General features: G+C 45.3%; 1 protein-coding gene across 1 annotated transcript; it reads left to right on the forward strand.

Annotated features, from left to right (window-relative positions):
- The first annotated feature begins 57 nt into the window (after positions 1-57).
- Positions 58-10,526, forward strand: HINT1 (histidine triad nucleotide binding protein 1). The gene is made up of 3 exons (XM_075324623.1): positions 58-216; positions 6,683-6,787; positions 10,224-10,526. Exons 1-3 carry the CDS (start codon positions 106-108, stop codon positions 10,386-10,388), a joined length of 381 nt encoding a protein of 126 aa, XP_075180738.1. The 5' UTR covers positions 58-105; the 3' UTR covers positions 10,389-10,526.
- Positions 10,527-20,996: the final 10,470 nt, after the last annotated feature.

Genomic DNA, 20,996 nt, shown 5'->3' on the forward strand with positions numbered 1-20,996 from the left:
CCGACAGCGGCGCTTCCGGTGACGATCTGGCCAGCGCAGGCGCAGAATTGAGAGTCTAGGACCGCTTGGTCCCGCCCCCGACTGTCAGTCTCCCGGACTGCAGCCATGGCGGATGAAATCTGCAAAGCGCAGGCGGCTCGTCCTGGTGGTGACACCATATTTGGGAAAATAATCCGTAAGGAAATCCCGGCCAAAATCTTCTATGAGGACGATCAAGTACGTGGCGTGCAGCCGTGTGCATGAGGGCGCCTGACGGTAACACGTGCTCGGTGCGGGGCTGAGCCATCACATCTGAGATTTCTGCAGGAGACTCCTCTTCTGCTTCTCTTGGATTTTGCTGCTGTTTTTGTTGCAGATTTGCAGCATAATGAGTGAAATCTGACGGGTTACATTAACTACTTAAAGGGGTATTCTCAAGTTTAGAGGGGGAGGGGGGGGGGGGAATCTCCCAACTGTTGGGACCCCCGATCTGGAGGCTAAAGTGGGCTCATCTGAGTGGAGGTGATGGATCGTCAGCTCTGCCGCTCCGCTGTACTGATTGTTGGAGACAAAGAGCGCCCTCAGGTGGCGGATCTCATCATCCCACTCCTGGCGCTCTGACTATGTATGTCAGTGACAGCTGCCTGAGGGCGTGTTGTTTTTTCCATTAGTGGCAGGATTTCAGGTGTGTGTATGTGTGTATGTATTTTTGTCTTTGTGGTTTATCAGGGTTTATTTCTTGTGTCACACAAGGTAGCTATAAGTGGTGTACTTCTCAGGTCCGTTCACCTGCTTTATCACTTATGCTTTCTGTATGGTGGAGTAAACAATCCAGTAATGCTTTTTTATTTTATTTTTAACATCATTTACTACTGAATACCAGAAATCAGAAATAGAAATTAGAAAGAAAATTCGGTTATAGTTTAAGGCCTCGTTCAGACATCCAATTTTCCCCGTATGGGTTTTATTGGTTGCTTCACAGTAATCCTGCCCATTACAATCTGCACAAGAAGCACGGAGATGTCCGATTTCATCCAAGCCAGAAATCAAAAGTCTGTGGCCCACGTCCGTTATTGCTGTTTCTCATATTTTCAGTAATTTGTTCCATTTTAGTGGCTTTCAGAAAGAAATTAGGGGTCAGAACTCAATAATGAGGGGCTCCACCCTGTATATGCCAAAGTAATAATAAAAAGAAGAGTACACGACAAAATGTCATCTTTATTAACAAATATCCCAGACACACAAAGTATTAAAAAAGCTGAATGGCTGTGATGATATACAGGCCAGAATAAAGCCTGAGGGCGGCCCTGACTGCATGCACAGGACCCGGTGACGAGGGCGGCCCTGACTGCATGCACAGGACCCGGTGACGAGGGCGGCCCTGACTGCGAGCACAGGACCCTTTGACGAGGGCGGCCCTGACTGCGAGCACAGGACCCGGTGATGAGGGAGGCCCTGACTGCGAGCACAGGACCCAGTGACAAGGGCGGCCCTAACTGCGAGCACAGGACCCGGTGATGAGGGCGGCCCTAACTGCGAACACAGGACCTGGTGATGAGGGCGGCCCTGACTGCGAGCACAGGACCTGGTGACGAGGGCGGCCCTGACTGCGAGCACAGGACCTGGTGACGAGGGCGGCCCTGACTGCGAGCACAGGACCCGGTGATGAGGGCGGCCCTGACTGCATGCACAGGACCCGGTGACGAGGGCGGCCCTGACTGCGAGCACAGGACCCTTTGACGAGGGCGGCCCTGACTGCGAGCACAGGACCCGGTGATGAGGGAGGCCCTGACTGCATGCACAGGACCCAGTGACAAGGGCGGCCCTAACTGCGAGCACAGGACCCGGTGATGAGGGCGGCCCTAACTGCGAACACAGGACCTGGTGATGAGGGCGGCCCTGACTGCGAGCACAGGACCTGGTGACGAGGGCGGCCCTGACTGCGAGCACAGGACCTGGTGACGAGGGCGGCCCTGACTGCGAGCACAGGACCTGGTGACGAGGGCGGCCCTGACTGCAAGCACAGGGCTTGGTGACGAGGGCGGCCCTGACTGCAAGCACAGGACCTGGTGATGAGGCGGCCCTGACTGCAAGCACAGGACCTGGTGATGAGGCGGCCCTGACTGCGAGCAGAGGACCTGGTGACGAGGGCGGCCCTGACTGCGAGCAGAGGACCTGGTGACGAGGGCGGCCCTGACTGCGAGCACAGGACCTGGTGACAAGGGCGGCCCTGACTGCGAGCACAGGACCTGGTGACGAGGGCGGCCCTGACTGCGAGCAGAGGACCTGGTGCCGGTATAGAGCATGAATTCCAGAATGAGGAACAATAAATATACAAGATGAAAACAAACGTGTCCACAGGAGTAATCCTATAAATAAGGACATTATAAAACCCCACAAGCATAAATAATTAGATCCGTACTACCAACACAGTGGAGAAAGGGACTGATCAGAGGAGTGGCTTGTAAAAGGAAGAAGAGAAGTCACAGCAAAGTTTTTAAAAATATGAAAAAAGTAAAAAAAAAACACAAAAAACCACAAGTTCAAATCACTCCCTTTGCCCCATTCAAAATAAAACTATTAAATAAAATAAAAATACATTTTTGTTTATAGGCGCTTTCAGAAATGTCCGATCTATCAAAATCTAATATATAAAGCTGCGAGTATGTATGTACTGTATGTCCGCTAAAGGAATCCGCACCGTCACATTTACAATCACAAAATTTTGCACAGACACCCCATGTGACTCAGGGAATGTCATAGACTATGTCTTGATGGGAAAATTTAACCCCGCGCTTTACAGTTACTCTCCAAAAAAACCTGTATCCATTAAAGTCAATGGAGCTGGGAGATAAAGGTTATTAATAGGAGCTGTGATTGGTTGCAATAGGAACAAAGGAAATTGTTAGTATAAGACGCTTATGTGTGAGGTAATATTATGTCGGTGGAGAGACAGACAGAGATAGACGCAGACAGGGAAAGAGACAGACAGAAAGAAAGACACATGGGGAAAGAGGCAGACAGGGAAAGAGACAGACAGGGAAAGACACAGCCAGACAGATAGGAACAAAAGACAGACAGACAGAGAAAGAGACAGAAAGACACATGGGGAAAGAGACAGACAGGGAGAAAAGGCAGACATACAGGGAAAGAGACAGAGGCAGACAGACAGAGAACTACACAGGGATAAAGACACAGACTGAGAGAAACAGACACTGATGCAGACAGACAGACCGGGAAAGAGATAGACAGACAAATAGACAGAGATAGACAAAGAGATACAGAGACAGGGAAAGAGACAGACAAATACAAACAGAGAGACAAAAGAGATATACAGACAGACACAGACTGACAGACAGAAACATAGAGAGAGACAGAGACATACAGAGACAGACAGAAGCAGACAGGTCAAGAGACAAACAGAGAGACTATCCCGGGCAATGCTGGGTACTACAGCTCGTATAAAATAAATTAATCCAAACGGTAAAGGGCGTAATGAGAAACAAAAATCACAACAGCAAACTTACATTTTTTTGATTGCTGCAACATATCAATAAAATGCAATAAGAGACGATCAAAACATCGTATCTACACCAAAATGGTATAACTACAACACATCAGCTCTGTAAGCAAAGAATAAGCCCTCACACAGCCCCAGATCTCAAAAAATGAGAACCCCACTTGCCGTTCTACTCTGCAGATATTCTGTGACCTGTGCCTATGGAACTAGATTTTGGTTAAATTTTAGACATTTAGGCTTTGTGCGCACTAGCTGGATTTTCCCGCTGATTACCTGCATGTTTCGCTGCAGAAAATGTTCATAACATCTCTGCAGTGATTCACCAGCAAATCCTATGGGAAAAAAAATGCATGTCAGGGATTCCCGCAGCAAAAACAATTGTATGTCAATTCTTTTCCGCAGGTAGCTGCGGGACTGGCTACTGGAGAAATCTCCAGTAATACCAGGCCTGGCCGCGGTTACCTGCACTGAACTCCGGAGCTGTCACCTGATCTCCGGAGTTCAGCGTAGACTAAACTGCGAGCGCCGAGTGATTGTTTCCCCGGCGATTGCAGTGTAGTTCAGGCTGAGCTGATCTCCGGAGCTCAGGTGACAGCTGTAGAGAGGCCGGGCTGAGCTCCAGAGATCAGCCCAGCCTGAACTAAACGGCAGTCGCCGGGGAATCAATCACTCGGCGCTCGCAGGTTAGTCAAGGCTACAAGCGCTGGGGAATCAATCTCTCGGCGTTCGGAGTTTAGTCTAGGCTGCACTCCGGAGCTCAGGTGAGAGCTCCGGATTTCAGTGTAGGTAACTGCGGCATAGCCGCACCAAATACGCAGCAAAACGTAACAAACCGCATGCGGATTTGGATGCGGATTTCGGTGCGGTATTTTCCCGCAGGTGCAGAAATCTTACTGAGCCTCCAGAATTTTCTTAAGAAAATTCCTTTTTCTAGTGCGCACAGGGCCTAAGGCCCCTTTCACATACCAGTTTTTTGCCATCAATCACAATCCGTTTTATCGATGGATCTGTCGCAGATTGTGGCAAAACTGATACGATGGATCCGACTAGCTGAGGGCTAAATAATAATTGGAGCATGCTCAGTTAAAAAATATGGGATCTGTGCCGGATTTCGTCATTTGACGGATGACAATGGATCCTGCGTCCATAGGTTTCCATTCTAGCAAACGGCGGACAGCAACTGATCCGTCGCACTCCATTTTTTCGACGTACACAAAAAATTTTACTATGGACGTCGTCTCCGTCCGATGGACAAAAATTTCTCGACAGATCCGTCGAACGACAGATGAAACGTGAGGCCATCCGTCACTAATACAAGTTGATAAGAAAAAAATGGATCTAGCAGCATCAGTCGCTGGATCCGTTTTTTTTCAAAATTCGACGAATTGTGACTGATGGCAAAAAAGTGATGTGTGAAAGGGGCCTAAGATCCAGTTTCTCTCAGGTTTTGTAGAAACATCCAAAGTCCAATGTTGGAAACCTTAATTTCTTGTAATACATTTACAGACCTAATCAAGTGCGGAGAGTAGGGCAGAGACTACTATGGTAATGTATCAAGAATATGTACCGGTACATACTGACATCTGCTTTAGTGATTTTGTTTTCTTCATGTAAATAATCATTATGGAGCATCTTTCTTTGGGGAATTTTATGCTGTTCCCTTGTTATTCCTGTTGGAAATTAACAATGAATTAATAATCTGATATTACCCTTATTCTTGGCTGTAGACTGTGTACAACCATGGTCATTGGCTGCAGAAATGTTAAGACCCAGTTGTGAATTTATTAAAGGGAACTTGTTACCTGATTCTTGCTGTCCAACCTGTGGGCAGCATGAATCAGAGCCTGGAGAAGACACTAGACTCTTCCCAGCAACCTGCCGGGTCTGTCCATCATGTACATAGGGAACGACCAGTCCAACACCTGCAGCGGTGCTGGGAAGATCCTCTGAAACAGGGAGCGTTTCAGAGAAATAAATGCCTGGTTGCAGTCATGCAGCAAGGTCCTGATTTATTCCGCCCGTGCTGTTAGCAGCATTAATCCAATGACCGACTTTTTTTAAAAGATTAACCCTCCTAAGCCGTCTCTATGGGCATGCAGGTAATAGCAAGCTGAATAAAGTGATACCTGATGGTTATCCGCAATATGATGTCTTATTCCAGAGAAGTCCACATTTTTCTTAATATGTGAGCTGTTAAGATGGGCAGCACACAGATTTCTGAGAATCTGCATCCAGAGCTTATTATGGAAGGAGAGCGTTAACAGTGTGAGACATGTAAATCAGGAGAGCAGACTGTCAGTTAATACATGTCTCACACTAGTAATCCCCCTTTCACTTTATAATGAGCTCCAGAGGCAGATTCTCAGGGACATCGGTGTCCGGCCCATAGATCTTAAGAGCTCATTTACATATAAGAAAAATGTGGATTACTCTGGAATAAGATATCAGAACACAGGTATCAGTTTACTCCTCTTCCTATGGCCTGCATGCCTGTATAAATGGCTTTTTCATGCGCAGACTTTTTTTCCGACTTAATTGGAAAAATGTAGCGTTTTTGCAATGTGCAGCATGTCAATTCTTTCAGTGTCATTCAGGAGAAAAAGGGTAAAACTGTGGGATCCATTTTCTCCTACTACTCCTGAAAAATTGGGGGCAATAGCAACATTTTAGTAGAAAAAACGCTATAAAAAATGCACTGAAAATGCTGCAAATAACGCTGAAAAACTAGCCTTTTAATCGCAACGTTTTTACTTGCAAGAGAGGAGGTTTCGGCTGTAGAATAACCTGCTGTGTGTGAACATCGCCTGGCTGCAGCATGGTTGTCTTAAAAGCCTATCCTCTTTAAAACAACATGAAAACCACTTATTTCCTTCTCACTGTCATCTCCTTTCCCTGTGACATCTGCCATTGCAGAAAGACTCGTGACCATCAAATACACATTAGGTGGCCTGTTCCACGGGGTTTTGACTGACATTCATTTCACGTGTCTGGACACCTTTATACAATATTCTGATTCCACCAAGCACAAGGCTCTCTATGCCATTGTCTTTCCCAGTCTCTCGCCTCTCGCTTCTTCCGACCCTGGCCTTTGGTGTGTGTTCTTGCTTCTGATCGTCCTATCCCTGTACTGGGCGCCTCAGGTTTTATCATTATTTAATGTGTCTTGATTTTCTTCTTTTGTAGTGTATCGCTTTCCATGATGTCGCTCCACAAGCGCCAACACATTTCTTAGTGGTGCCTAAGAAGGCCATTAGCCGTGTTTCAGAAGCGGATCCTGCTGATGAAGCTGTAAGTGAAAGCTTGTTTTGATATTGATTAATAGCCGCTCTCTTTCGGCCCGTTGAGGATTCGTTGCCTCCAGCCGTTCACGTAGCGGAGGGACACATTTACTTTCATGTATTCTGTTTAAACCGGGAGCAGAAGAGAAACCCACAGCTGGGAAGACAGTTTGTTTTTAACTTGAAGAAGACTTGAATATATCTCATACTGTGTGTCTGTAGGAGAGCAAAAGAGGAAATGTGATTTATTACACCGAGAGGTTACAAAAGTCAATATCCGCAAAAGCAAATCAAGTCTATTCTCTGTATGTGATCAGAGGTACATGATGGGTAATTCCGGAGCTGCAGGTGTAGAACATGATCTGATTTTTTTCGAAAGGGAATGGCAAACTCCTTAGCCCAAAATAATGTAATTGTACCGTAGCCGATGGAGCTGCTTGTCTCCAATGGGTTACTATAGCAACCAGCGGCCTGGTGAAGGCCCATGTTGCTACCACCTTGGCACTCTGATGAACCTCCCTTTTTTTCCCCCATTAAAGGTAAACAAAAAACATATTTAGCATCACCATTAAGATCAGAAAGGGTTGTCCTTTACTCATTCTACATTTCCCCCAATTAAAATAAAAACCTATACTCACCCCTGCCTTTAGGCGCCATTCCACCAGTGTCTGCACTTGGGTTCCTGGGGCTCACTTAAGGTTGTGACATTACTCGAGCACCGCATATAATCATTGCCGCTTTCTCTCTAACTGCCTACAGACGTATGAGTAATTATTCCTGTTATTCAGGAGACACCATATTTAGGAGACGCTGCTGGAGACGCTGGCAGCTGAGGTGAGTATAGGCTTTCTTATCTTAATTGGGGGAAACGTGGAATAATAAGGGGTTGTCCTAGTAGTGGACAACCTCTTTAACTCAATGGAAAATGTTGCGAGCCTTCTCCCCCCCATCAAAAAATAAATTACAAATAATAACCAAAAGTTCTAAATTATGGTTTGTTTTTTTTCCAAATATCTCTAAGAAGAAATGCAATACAATCTATGAAAATATCACGGGTTGGTATATAAAAAAAAAAAAAAAAAAAAGTCAGCTTGCCACATAAATGAAGAAGTCCTCACACGGCTTTAATGGTGAATCTCAGAAAGTGACACAAACCCTAATTGTTTATTTTATATTATATAGTAAAATGATTGGTGTCCTTCAAAATTACATCTCATCCACCAAAAAGTGAGCCCTCATATGGCTCTGTTGATGGGATGAAAAAAAAGGTATGGCTCTTATAACAAGGGAAGAGAACATGCACTCAGAACTATCCCGAAAAATCACCACTTCATATCTATCTATCTCTCATATCTATCTTATATCTTCTATTATCTATTCCTCTTTTTATCTACCTATCTACACCCTGTGCAATAATAGGTTAATACGACTCTGTGTTGAAAGTGGCTGTCAGTCCCCATTCCTAGCACCGCTCCCTTTCTCGGGGGTTGATTGATCTACGTGATGTCGCTGCTCAGCGCATAGAGAGCTCTGTGAGTGCAGTGGGTTACGTCGTCTTCGCTTTGCTCTAAGGCTATGTGTCCACGCTGCGGAAAATACGCGGATTTTGCCGCGGATTTCTCGCGGAAAAGCCGCAGATTTCCCGAAAATCTGCAGCTCAGGCACTTCCCAGCCATTTCTATGGCATTTTGAAAATGCTGTGCCCACGCTGCGGATTTTTCCGCAGCGGATTTCGTGCGGAATTTGATCCGGAAAAATCTGCAACATGTCAATTATTGTTGCGGATTTTCATCCGGATTTTGGCTTTAAAATTGGGAAAAAAAAAAATCCACGGTAAATCCGCGGCTAATCCGCAGCTTTGAAAAGGTGCGGATTTTGCGGGAAAGCTGCGGATTTTGATGCAGAAAAATCCGCAGCTACATTCTCCCGTGGACACATAGCCTAAGGCAGTTTAGTTTTTGAGAGCTGATTTGTCACAAATCCTGGAGGGAATCCTGACGCTAGCAGAGTCAATGAGAATCTTGAAGTGTCATGCACTCATTGAGTATTTTCTCCTTGCAATTTGGTGCACAAATAAATTGCAACCGGTCAATTCTTCCAGCGCTTTTGCTGCAGACTTCACTCATTTTAATAAATAAGAAAATCTGCACCAAAACTGTGTAAAAAAAATGCACCGAAAACACGTAAACAACATGTTTTTGCTGCTGCATTTTTCCTGCCAAGAGGCAGAAATGGTGGTGGAATTTCTGCACCAAATCCTAAACGTGTGCACAGACCCTAGGGTCAGAATACCAAATCCTAAACGTGTGCACACACCCTAGGGTCTGAATGTGGTTTAGGTCAAGGACAGTCAGGCAGAGGGAAGCGCTGGTGGCTACTGCAGACACTATTGACTGATGTCTGCTGATGATGCGAGGGTTATGCTCGCTATATCAGTGTTTGGCCCCACAGCCATTCACTCTTTTCTGTAAAGGGCAGGGGATGGAGACATTCGGGCAATAAATCCCTGCAGAACGGCTGTGACATCCACTGATCGTCCCCTAAGAGTAGACATTCGTCTGAACACCTGCTCCTCAGTGGTCTCTGAACTAATCTGTGAGATCTCCTTTATTGCAGGTGACTCTGCTTAGTGCTGAGTGGTGATCGGTTGGAAGCACTGCCAACCACAAGATGGCAGCGTGGTCCTAGCAAATTTTATTAATTGAAAAAATATGGTTTTAGATGAATACTGACTGACTCGCTAGTGAACACCAATAAATATCTAAAATAGGCAAACATACAGAAATATAGATTTCACTTTATAAAATGTAATTTTTGTTGTGGGGTTAAAAACCAAAACTAGCTGCAGAAGCAAGGGGTTAAAATATTAAAACTATTTGTACCTGTCAAACTCCGAGCAACTCAGGTACTGCCACTCTGGTCGTCCCCAAAAATCCATGCGATCTTGGCAGCCAATCACTGGTTTTAGTGGTGATCCCAGTATGTATGGCACAAAAACGCTGAGGCCTGTGATTGGCTGTAAAGGTCACATGGATGTAAGGCACGTAATCACTGATCCAAAGTAGATGGATACTGACGGCGACCACTTTCCCCTGCTGTTATACATTTTTTGATAAGTAGGTTATAAAGTGAGCAATAATGCTGGGTAAGGAGGTGACTATCAATATTTTGTCGTCTTTGCTTTTATCCTCTTTCTCTTTGATTTTTTTACATTTTATCTTTACATGAGAAATTTTGTATTAGTGGTACCATATGTCACCTGAATGTCTGGTCTGTATTTCCAAGCCGCTCTGACATGAGGTGGGTGTGCCGCTCTTTATTGGAGAATTGTCCCCAGTTTTCCTACAAAATGTTTTATCTCTTTTTTTTTTTAAGCAGTATTAGGAATTACACTATTAGTAGGTAAGAAATGCGCTCTAGCTGAACTTACCTCTTTTCTCTTTCAGCTCCTAGGACATCTGATGATTGTTGGCAAAAAATGTGCTGCTGATGTAGGCCTGACGAATGGCTACCGTATGGTCGTAAACGAAGGGCCAGATGGTGGCCAGTCTGTGTACCACCTTCACCTGCATGTTCTCGGGGGTCGTCAACTGGGCTGGCCTCCAGGCTAATGGCCAATGGTGAATAACACAAACAGCGGTCTCAATCTGTCCCGTCAGATGCAGCCCCAGGACATCATTATCTGTTCAGACAAGCACTCATCTGATATGGCATTGAGCATGGAATGAATAAATTAATTTTTTTCTTCACTTTGTGGGCCTAATCTTTTTATTTATATCGTCTGTCATTCAGAATCTAGGCTTTACTTTGGAGCTTTGAATGTTTCTTTCATGGATATTTCCTCTTTAGCTCATTCTTTAAGGGAATCTGTCATCAGGTTTTTTACTACCCCATCTGAGAGCAGCATAATGTAGGAGCAGAAACCTCAATTCCAGTGATGTATCACTTACTGGGCTGCAGTTTTGATTAAAAACTGTTTTATATGCTGCAGATCTACCAGTTCTCAGAATGCTGAGCTCTATATAACCCCACCCACACCAGTGATTGGCAACTTTTTGTCTATGCACAGTGGATACAGGAAACTACCAGTGAGTGGGGTTAAACAGAGGTATTGAATATGAGGACTATGTGGCAGCCTCTACTAATAGTCCTGTACTGTTAAAGGGAACCAATCACGAGGATTTTCGCATATAACCTAAAGCCAGTGCTATGCTGGCACTATCAGGCTGATTCTATACGTACCTGTAGTGGTCAGCGCGGATGTTTAGGTTTTGAAATCCAAAAAAGTAAAGTTTATAAAATGAGCTGCTTGAGTGACAGTTGCACTGGAGCAGATCATATATTCATAATTATCCCCTCCCTCTGTTAGAATTAGCATAAGCATTATGCAAACGTTTCACTTTGTCTGTGAAAGGACCTGTGTGAGGTCATACCCATGTGACCAGAAGGGGCGGGGCCTCAGCCACCAAAGCTGGATACCTGTCACATGGGTATGACCTCACAGGTCCTGCAAGACAAAGTGATAGTTTGTATAATACTTATGCTAATTCAAACAGGGGGATGGGATAACTATAAATACCCCCCCAGATATTATCTGCTCTTCAGCTGCTGTCACTCAACAAGCAACTCATTTTATAAAGTTTACTTTTTTGGATTTCAAAACCTAAACATCTGAGCTGACCACTACAGGTGTGTATAGAATCAGCCTGATAGTGCCGGTATAGCACTGGCTTTAGGTTATATACGAAAATCCTGGTGATTGGTTCCCTTTACTCTTCTGTTGATAAAAACTGTGATTTGAACAAAACTACAGGAAGCAGCTGTACAGTGACACATATATGAGTCAGGGTTTCTGTCTTTACATCATACATGGTGACAGATTCCTTTTTATGATTTATCCTTCTGATGCCTCCATTGACATGCTGTAATCCCAGCATCAGCTGTTGCTGAAGAGATCATTATTAAAAACCGCTTTAAAAAAGACTGCAGTGCGCAGAGGATCACAATTCACTAAGGCCTAAGACACACGGCGAGAAAATCGGTGCGAGTGGAGTGCGATAAAACATCGCATTCCACTCAGACCAATATTAGCCTGTGTGTCAGCGCACATGAGCGATTATCTTCTCAGCCCCAATCGGACCGAAAAAACAATCACAGCATGCTGGACTGTAAGCTGAGACTCTTTCTCTTGCACCCATTCAAGTGAATGGGGCGAGAGAAAAATCGCACTGCACTCTCGCGGTACACCGGTGTACCACTAGTGCAGTGCGAGAATGGCAATAGCTGACTACGGAGGAGAGAGGGAGAGAAATCCCTCCCTCCCCTCCTGAGAGCCAGCCCGCCCCCCGCAGCTGAGGTCCGCTCACATGATCAGACCTCAGATGCAGGCACACTCTTATGACACTTGGCTCCTGCTGTACTGCCAGCGCGAGCCGAGTCTCATGCGAGCATTGCAGTAGTGCCCCGTGTGGCCCCAGCCTAACTGTCTGGCTGTATACAACTCCCATGCAGAAATGGACCAAAGTTTAGTTAACCGTAGAACGCATACATTGGGCCTCGCAGGCCTGCTAGGTTACTTGCTTTCTATTGTAGATTTCTATGGTTGCGCGTTCTAAGGTTAAATAGTTATTCCCATCTACAAGATCCCATCCCAATATGGAGTTAGGTGTAAAAATAATATTATTAGCAAATGCCTCCAATTAAAAATGTAGTATAGTTCTGATTAGCCATGTCTCTTACCTCATGTGCAGGACATTGCAGCTTAGGTCTCCATGGTTACGTCTACTCACATAGTGATAGTCAGCTAGTTGATAGCTATTGATAGATACTTAAGTTAAAATGCACTACACGTGGTAAGAGTCATGGCTATATCAGTAGAACTATGCTACATTTGTAAGTGGTGGTATGTCCTAATATTACTATCATTACACCTACTGCATATTGGGATATGATTTTGGAGATGGGAATAACCCTTTAAGTTATTCAGAACTGTGCAAAATTTTAGGCTGGTGAGGGAAAAAATGGTGCAAAGTAACAATGCTTTAAAAAAAAAAAAAAAATAGACAAGTTCATAATTTATAAAAAAATATATACTATCAAAATGCAAAGTGAAAGCACAAAAAGGAAATTTATAGTCACGTCCAAAAGTGTTGGCACCCGTGATATTGTTCCAAAAACAATTCTCCCATGAAATGATTTAATTACATATGTTTTGTTATATGCACGTTTATTTCCTTTGTGAGTATTTGAACAACACCAAAAAGGCTAGACAAAATTGTTTGCATTTTTCTAAAATAGTGGATAAACCACTTTGTTTCAAGCATGTGATGCTCATTCAAACTCACCTGTGGCAAGTAACAGGTGTGGGCAATATGAAAATCACATCTGAAACCAGGTAAAAAGGGGGTAGTTGAATCAATCTTTGCATTGTGCATCTGTGTGTGACACACGAAGCATGGAGAACAAAAAGAGAACTGTCTGACTTCCGGCTCCTGCGCTGAGGATGTAAGACGTGCAGTGAAGAGCTCCAGCATCAGCCAGAGATCAAACTGAAAGCCAGGGCAAGATCCGTCCCCATCCAGCGTCCTAAGGCAGACCTGCCACCGGGTATAAGCCATCCCTGCATATAACCCCCACCACTCGAGCATCTGCTAGATCTGAGACCGGAGACTTTCTGACCGAGGAGGACAGCGGGGGAGCAGACACTGCAATCACCTCTCTGTCTGAAGCAACGTGGAGGAGGTAGGAGGGAAGTTCTGCAGCAGTGTGTGCCACTATAGATCGTGCAGTGAGGGAAGCTGGAGACCTGAGCCCTGCATATACCCCTACTCCCCCCTCTGGGACAGGCCCGTGATTCTGAGGCACTGGAGTGACCCCCCACTGGTGATCTCATTCCCTGGGGGCAAGCCAGACAGTGCTCTCACCTGGGCTGAGGAGGAAAGCCTGCCACCTGTAGCAGGGAGGAAGATCTGAGGCAGGAGAGAGACCAGGGACTCTCAGAGGACAGACTGGCAGAAAAGAGGCAGCAGAGCAGTGGAGGAGGTGGCTGCTAGACTGCTCCAGGCTCCGTTGATCACCTCGACCATATTTGGGCGGGAAACAATTCTGCTTTCAAACGCCAGCCATTACTCAGTGAATTGCTGTTTGGGGAAAAGAGCGACATCTGGTGGACTGAGGCAGTCATAGCACCTCACTTTGAAGGAAGAAAAAAAAAAAAATATCAAATAACACTCTCCCCCAGTGGCCAACATAAAGAACTGCACCCAATGTAATGGTTGCTGGCTTCTAAGAGGACTGGAAGTAAATAAATAAATCCTAAAACAGGATCCTCAATTTTCAACTGGGTATTCCCCTCCTGATAAAGAGGAACTTTTCTCCCAGCCAGCGGACCAGCGACCTATGGATCACTACCTTCTACGTAGCGCGCAAAAATCAGACAATTATCGCCAAGCAGAGGTCAGAGCAGGCAGCAAAAGGGAGGGAGACATGGCATCAAGCCCTTTGGAGGAACAAGTCCTTGCAGATGTAGCTCAATCGCTCCACAGTGCCTTCAGTGATGACTCAATAAACAATCCTAATGATGGCAGCAGGGAGGATGCCCAGCAACCGCAAACGATAGACTACAAAAATATGGCGGCGGAGGTCACAGCCAACATCATGCCAGGGATTCAGAAAACCTTGGAGCAAGCTATCCAGAATGCCCTCCATAACTTTCGGGGAGAACTAAACAAACATAAAGGACAGATAGAGGAGCTGCAGCAGAGGGTGTCATCTCTGGAGGAGGAAAATAAACAAATGTCCTCACAGCTGGAAGAAACTGTTGCAGAGACAAAACGACTAACAGACAAAGTTGAAGATCTCGAAAATAGATCCAGACGCAGCAATCTAAGATTAGTGGGGCTATCTGAAGCGGTCCCGACTGCCGAACTGCAACGCTTGTGTGAAAGGGATCTGCCGACAGCCTTGGGAATCAACAGAGGATGTAGAGTTGAAAGAGCTCACAGGGTGGGCCCAGACCTGCGTTCCCATAATCAAGAATCCGGAGATCAGGCAAAAAGACCACGCCAAGTGATTATGAAATTTCTAGACTATAACGATAAATTTGACATCATAAGGGCTTATAGACAGCAAACTCAACCACTGATCATAAGAGGTATGAGGCTCCTCTTATTCGAGGATTACTCTGCAGACGTGGCCAAGCGAAGAAGAGCCTTTAGCAAGATTTGTGTCTCCCTATTTCAAGCCAAAAGAAGTTTTACGCTTCAGTATCCGGCCCTGCTGAGGATTTTTCAAAAGGATGGCAACAGTATTGTTTACAACTCGGCAAAGGATGCAGAAAGAGACATGGAAAAAATATTACAATCGACAAAAATTGCAGAGAGAAGAAGAGATCGGAAGGGGGACGAATGGCAACAGTCACCGAAATCTCAGAGATCTACGGACCACAGAAGATGAAAAACCTCAGTGACAGTCTGTCTAACGCCTTGATTCATCCTCTTACCTACTTTTCCTTTTAATAGACTGGAGTTATGCCGCAGTGTCTTGGTGGGGATATCAAGTTATTGAACAAACTATCTTTGTGAGCAAAGGTTGGCAGGGATCTAGTGGGGGAGGATTATGGGCTGCCTTGGGACATGGGTGACTCGCCGAGCCGGGGGATGCTTGTCCACACAATCTATACCCTCCTTCCTTGGGGATGTATCCTGTGGTTCGGCGAGGGAAGTAACGAAATAACCGACTTGGTCAAATTGGGTGGGTGTAAGTAAGAGATATGGACGGCACCCTGGTATTCTTTTGTATCTATTTCCTATGGTGCAAGATGAGCTTCTTTATTATGATTGTGTAACCAAGCACACTCATCTTCAGAAAAAAGTGAAGTCCAGAGCACTTTTGGTGGTGTGTAGAGTTGGGAACACACTACAGTGCACAACGAATTTAAAGTTACTGTTGACTAAGTGTTGATTGCTTTGCTGTGTTTTTCTAGTTTTTTGTTTCTTCTTCTAACATCATCTTCTTTCTTTTAAGAGTCACTGAGAGACTCAGAGTGCTGTGCAACACCTCCACAAGCGACCAGTAAAAAGCAGTAAATAGATTCCACAGGGACCCTTATGATTATCATTTCCTGGAATGTAAAAGGCCTGAGGTCCCCGAATAAAAGATCTAAGGTATTGAGACACCTCAAACGATTCTCCCCAGATATCGTTCTTCTTCAGGAAACTCATTTGGGAAAAGAAGATTTTTTCAGACTTAAAAGATTCTGGGTTGGGACTGTAGTGGGTTCGGCAGCACAGGGGAGACATGCAGGGGTAGTGATCTTATTCCACCGGAATTTTGCTTTTCAGCTATTGTCCCAGGAGTGTGACGACCAGGGGAGGTGGGTTCGGGTCACTATAGATCATGGGGGAGAAACCTATTCTATACAAAACATCTATGGTCCTAATAGTTCAAATAAATCCTTCTTTGAAGATATAGAAAGGAAGATTATTCTTGACAATTCACCTCTGATAATCACCGGTGGTGACTTTAACACAGTACATAAAATAGATGAGGACAGAAGGAGCCAGAGCAGGGCCCCTCATAGAGAAGAAAATGCACGCACTGGGTTGAGGGATGTCTGGCGCTGGCTACATCCTGACGCTAGAGAGTTTACTCATTTTTCCCATGTCCACCAATCCTGGTCAAGGATCGATTATCTTTTGACCTCTGAGAGTTTATTGAATAGACTGAAATCGGTTGAAATATATGATTTGGTCATATCAGACCATGCCCCAGTGGGTATGGAACTGACGGACAAGGTGGTTAGGGGGACAGACTTTATATGGAGGTTTACAGCCTTCCTTACGAAGGATGAGGGATTTAATGACAAATTGCGCTGCTGGTGGGAGGAGTTTATATTTGACAACAGAGAACACATAGATCAAACTGCTCTGTTTTGGAATACGGCAAAGACTGTGCTGAGAGGCAGAATTTTAATGTATGTCTCTTCCCTCAAGAAAAAGGTGAAGGAGGGGTATTCCGAATCGAGTGCAAAACTCAGACAAGCTTACACGGACGGAGTTCTTGCAGAATCCCTCAGCTCAAAATAGAGAACATTGGAAACTGGTCAAACAAGAGTTTGAGATGTGGTTAGACAGAAGGGAGCAGATGTATCGAACTAGACAAGAAGTTGAATTACTCAGATATGGTAACAAGGCGGGTAAATTATTGGCGAGATTAGCAAAGGGGCACTCTCAAGTATCTCCCATAGTCAGAATAAAAGATAGACAAGGAAAGGTAACTTCCGATCCCAAAAACATAAATGCCATACTACAAGACTTTTATAAAGACCTATATAAATCCTCACACACCAACATAACAGAGGGCAGATCCTTCCTCCAACATTTATCTCTCCCAAAACTTACACCGGAGCAGTTGGATGTAATTAATGCGGATATTAAGGAAGAGGAGGTAAAGCAAACTATTAGTCATCTTCAGAATGGGAAGGCACCCGGTCCTGATGGGTATAGTGGGGAGTTTTATAAGGCACTTAAAGAACAGATTTCCCCGACATTGACCACTTATTACAACACTATTTTGACAACAGGGGACATTCCAGTCAGATCCAAAGAGACATACATCAAAGTAATACCGAAACAAGGAAAGGACCCCCTAGAGGCAGGCTCCTACAGACCTATTTCACTAATTGACCTAGACCAAAAAATTATGTCTAAAATAATGGCTGAGCGTTTGGCAGGGGTGCTTCCTCAGTTGGTGAAACCGGCTCAGGTGGGGTTTGTTAAAGGGAGGGCTGCAGTTAAGAACATAAGGAAGGTTTTGACAGTGTTGGATGTGGTGGGACGACAGCAACACTCAGGTGACAGACCAGCTCTCCTAACTCTAGATGCAGAGAAAGCATTTGATAATGTCAGTTGGGAATGGTTGGGGGCGACACTGGACACTTTCAATTTAAAAGGCAGATTTAGAACATACTTGGACGGGGTATACAACAGCCCTACAGCCAGAATACATACTCCTGGATTCCTCTCTGCTCCTTTTCACCTACACAAAGGGACCAGACAGGGCTGTCCAATGTCACCATTGCTATTTAACCTGGCCATGGAACCCTAGATATGTGGAGGAGACTGATCTATTTGACGGAATTAAAGTAGGCAAAGATATAGTCAAAATTGCTCTTTTTGCAGATGATGTCATATTGTTCCTGTCATGACCACTAGCACAGTTAAGAGATATTTTTGATTTTATTCAGAAATTTGGGGAATACTCGGGCTACAAGATCAATATTAACAAAAGCGAACTTTTAGAACTAGGAGAAAAAACACCCCTGGAGCACTGGAGGAAGCTGGGTTTGGAGCTTCGTGTCTCAAAGTCACATATATCGTATTTGGGTATAAAGATAGGGAGGCGACCAGATCAGTTATACTCACTAAACTATACTCCCCTGATAGGTAAAATATTGGAGGAATTGCAAAGGTGGCATCACTTACCAATATCCCTTCTGGGTAGATGTCATTTGATCAAAATGATTAGCTTTGCCAGACTCCTATACCCCTTGCAAACCCTACCCCTGATTTTTTTTTTTTCCAATTTAAAGTTTTATTGGTTTTCAAAGGAAAGAGTACAACAACATTGCAAACCATTGAATACAAATTTGATACACAAGGAGCCATCGCGGCGGCAAAAGGCCACAGGCTCAGTAATCTTTACAGCTGTCGTTGAGGAAATAATCAAACAACATGACTTACTAATAGAGAACAAGAAACCAAAGTGAAGGTAAAGAAGGATGAACAAGGAAAAGAGTAGATCAGAAGTGGGTGGGGGAGACAAGAGGGGGAGAACCGTAGGGGAAAAGATGTGGCTAGGAGTATGTTGCCTGAGACTGGCGTCCCGTCTGTTGGGTGTAAACCTGAAAAGAATGAAAATGACTATGGAAGGTGTGGCTAGCTGAGAGTCTTGTTTACTGAGGGTCAACGAGGGCAAGAAACCTTGGGTCAGAGAGAAAAGATTCCCACTGATACCATTTAGAGGAGGCCTCCACTAGCTGGCCCCGCGATTGAGCCATTACCATCTCCATGCGGTGTATTACGTTTATTTCTGTCACCCATTCCTCTATGGACGGGGGGGTAGGGTCTTTCCAATGTCGTGGGATTACTGTCTTGGCGGCCTGGAGGAGATGTCCAGTAAGAGATTTTTTATATACCTTTTCTGGTATTTTAAACATAAACAATAGGGCTGCCTCGGGGCGACTGGGGATTAAGATCCCTGTGACCTCCTGGATGCCCACCAGCACCTTGCTCCAGAAGGCCGCCAAGCTCGGACAGTACCACCAAATATGGGCCATGGTACCTCCCTGTGCTCCGCACCGCCAGCATGTGTCAGGGATTTCGGGGCACCACTTATGAAGGGATGACGGGACCTTGTACCACCTGGAGAGAATTTTGTAGCAAGTCTCTTGCATTCTCGTTGCAACCGCTGACTTGTGGGTCAGGCGGAAGCATCGTTCCCATTGATCCCTGGAGAATGTCTGGCCGAGCTCTGCCTCCCAAGCAGTACAGAAGCGAGGAAGTGGTGTTTCTGCTGCTGCTGTCAAGATCCCATAAATCCTTGATATTGCATGTCTAGTGTCGGGTGTCCCTGTACAGATAAGTTCAAAAGGGGTTGGGGATGAGGGACAAGCTAGGTCTGGCCCCTGCGTGGTTATGAAGTGTTTAAGTTGGGCATATTCAAAGTAGAACCGCATCTTGAAGTCTCTCTGCCCCACAATGTCCGGAAGTGGGAGAAGAACCCCTTCTGGTGCCACCTGTCCCAGTCTCAGGGGGTTCTGTTTTGAGCTTCCCAAAAAGTTGATGCCCCTGGTAAAAAGTCAGGGTTATCCGTCAGTGGCATGAGGGGTCCCCGAGTCTGGAGCAGGCGCTTAATCCGTGGCAGTGAGTGTACTGATTGTAATGTTTGTTTAGTGGTGTAGGTCATTCCTATCTTATGTTTGGTAAGAAGTGGCCAGTTCCATGGCAGGGATAGAATAGATAAGGGGCACAGGTCGTGTGCCAGGCGAACCCAGAGCTTCGATCCAGAGTTATGTAAGAGGTCTAAGACCCTGGCATGGGCAGCAGCCAGATAATAACGCCGACAGTCAGGCAGCCCCACCCCTCCCGCCCCCTTGGTCCTAGTTAGGACATTCCTCCCGAGTCGGGACCGTCCCTTGGACCACACAAATTGATTAAACAAGCGCTGTACCTTTACCCAATACGACGCCGGGACATATACCGGGACCGTCTGGAGTAAGTAGAGCAGTCTGGGCAGGGCTGTCATCCTGAGGGCACTGATCCTACCGAACCATGAGAGGGTGCCTCTATGCCATACAGTTAGGTCCCTCTCGAGCTTGGAGAGAAAATTTTGAAAATTAAGCTGGAAAAGTCTGGTTACATCAGATGGGATAGTGATACCTAAGTAGCCGATACTGCCGTGTGGTGGCCATTTGAAGGGGAAGTTTGGTTTTATAGCATCTACTGTTGCTTGGGAAAGTGATATGTTTAGGGCTTCAGATTTGTCAAGGTTGATTTTAAAATTGGACCATTTGCTAAAACGATTGAGTTCACGCATTAAGGATGGAAGGGAAGTGAGTGGGTTTTGCACATAAATAAGTAGGTCATCCGCAAAGGCGGCGCATTTATATTCTTGAGTGGCAATTTTAATCCCCTGTATGTCGGGGTTAAGCCGGATGGCCGACAACAGATGCTCCATGACTAAGATATAGAGCAATGGGGATAGGGGGCATCCCTGTCGAGTCCCGTTATGGATATCAAAGGGACTCGACAGGGTACCATTAATCTTTAGACGCGCGGTCGGGGAACAGTATAAGGCCAAGATTTTAGATGAGAAGGTTGGACCAAAACCAACATGGGACAGAGTCTGAGAAATAGAATGCCAGGAAATTCTATCGAATGCCTTTTCGGCATCTAACGATAACATCATCATGGGGATTTTTTGGGTGTGAGCATATTGGACCAGGTCTAGGGTTTTTAGAGTGTTGTCCCTTGCTTCCCTACCAGGAACGAATCCTGCTTGGTCCAAGTGCACCAGGTCTGGCAAAAGGGGATTGAGTCTGTTTGCAAGAAGCTTAGCATAGATCTTCAAATCCACATTGAGCAACGATATTGGTCTGAAGCTGCTACATGTGGTAGGGTCTTTACCAGGTTTTCGGAGCAAAGCCACATGAGCTGTCG

This window comes from Anomaloglossus baeobatrachus, chromosome 1 (genome assembly GCF_048569485.1).
Source record: "Anomaloglossus baeobatrachus isolate aAnoBae1 chromosome 1, aAnoBae1.hap1, whole genome shotgun sequence".
Lineage (NCBI taxonomy): Eukaryota > Metazoa > Chordata > Amphibia > Anura > Aromobatidae > Anomaloglossus > Anomaloglossus baeobatrachus.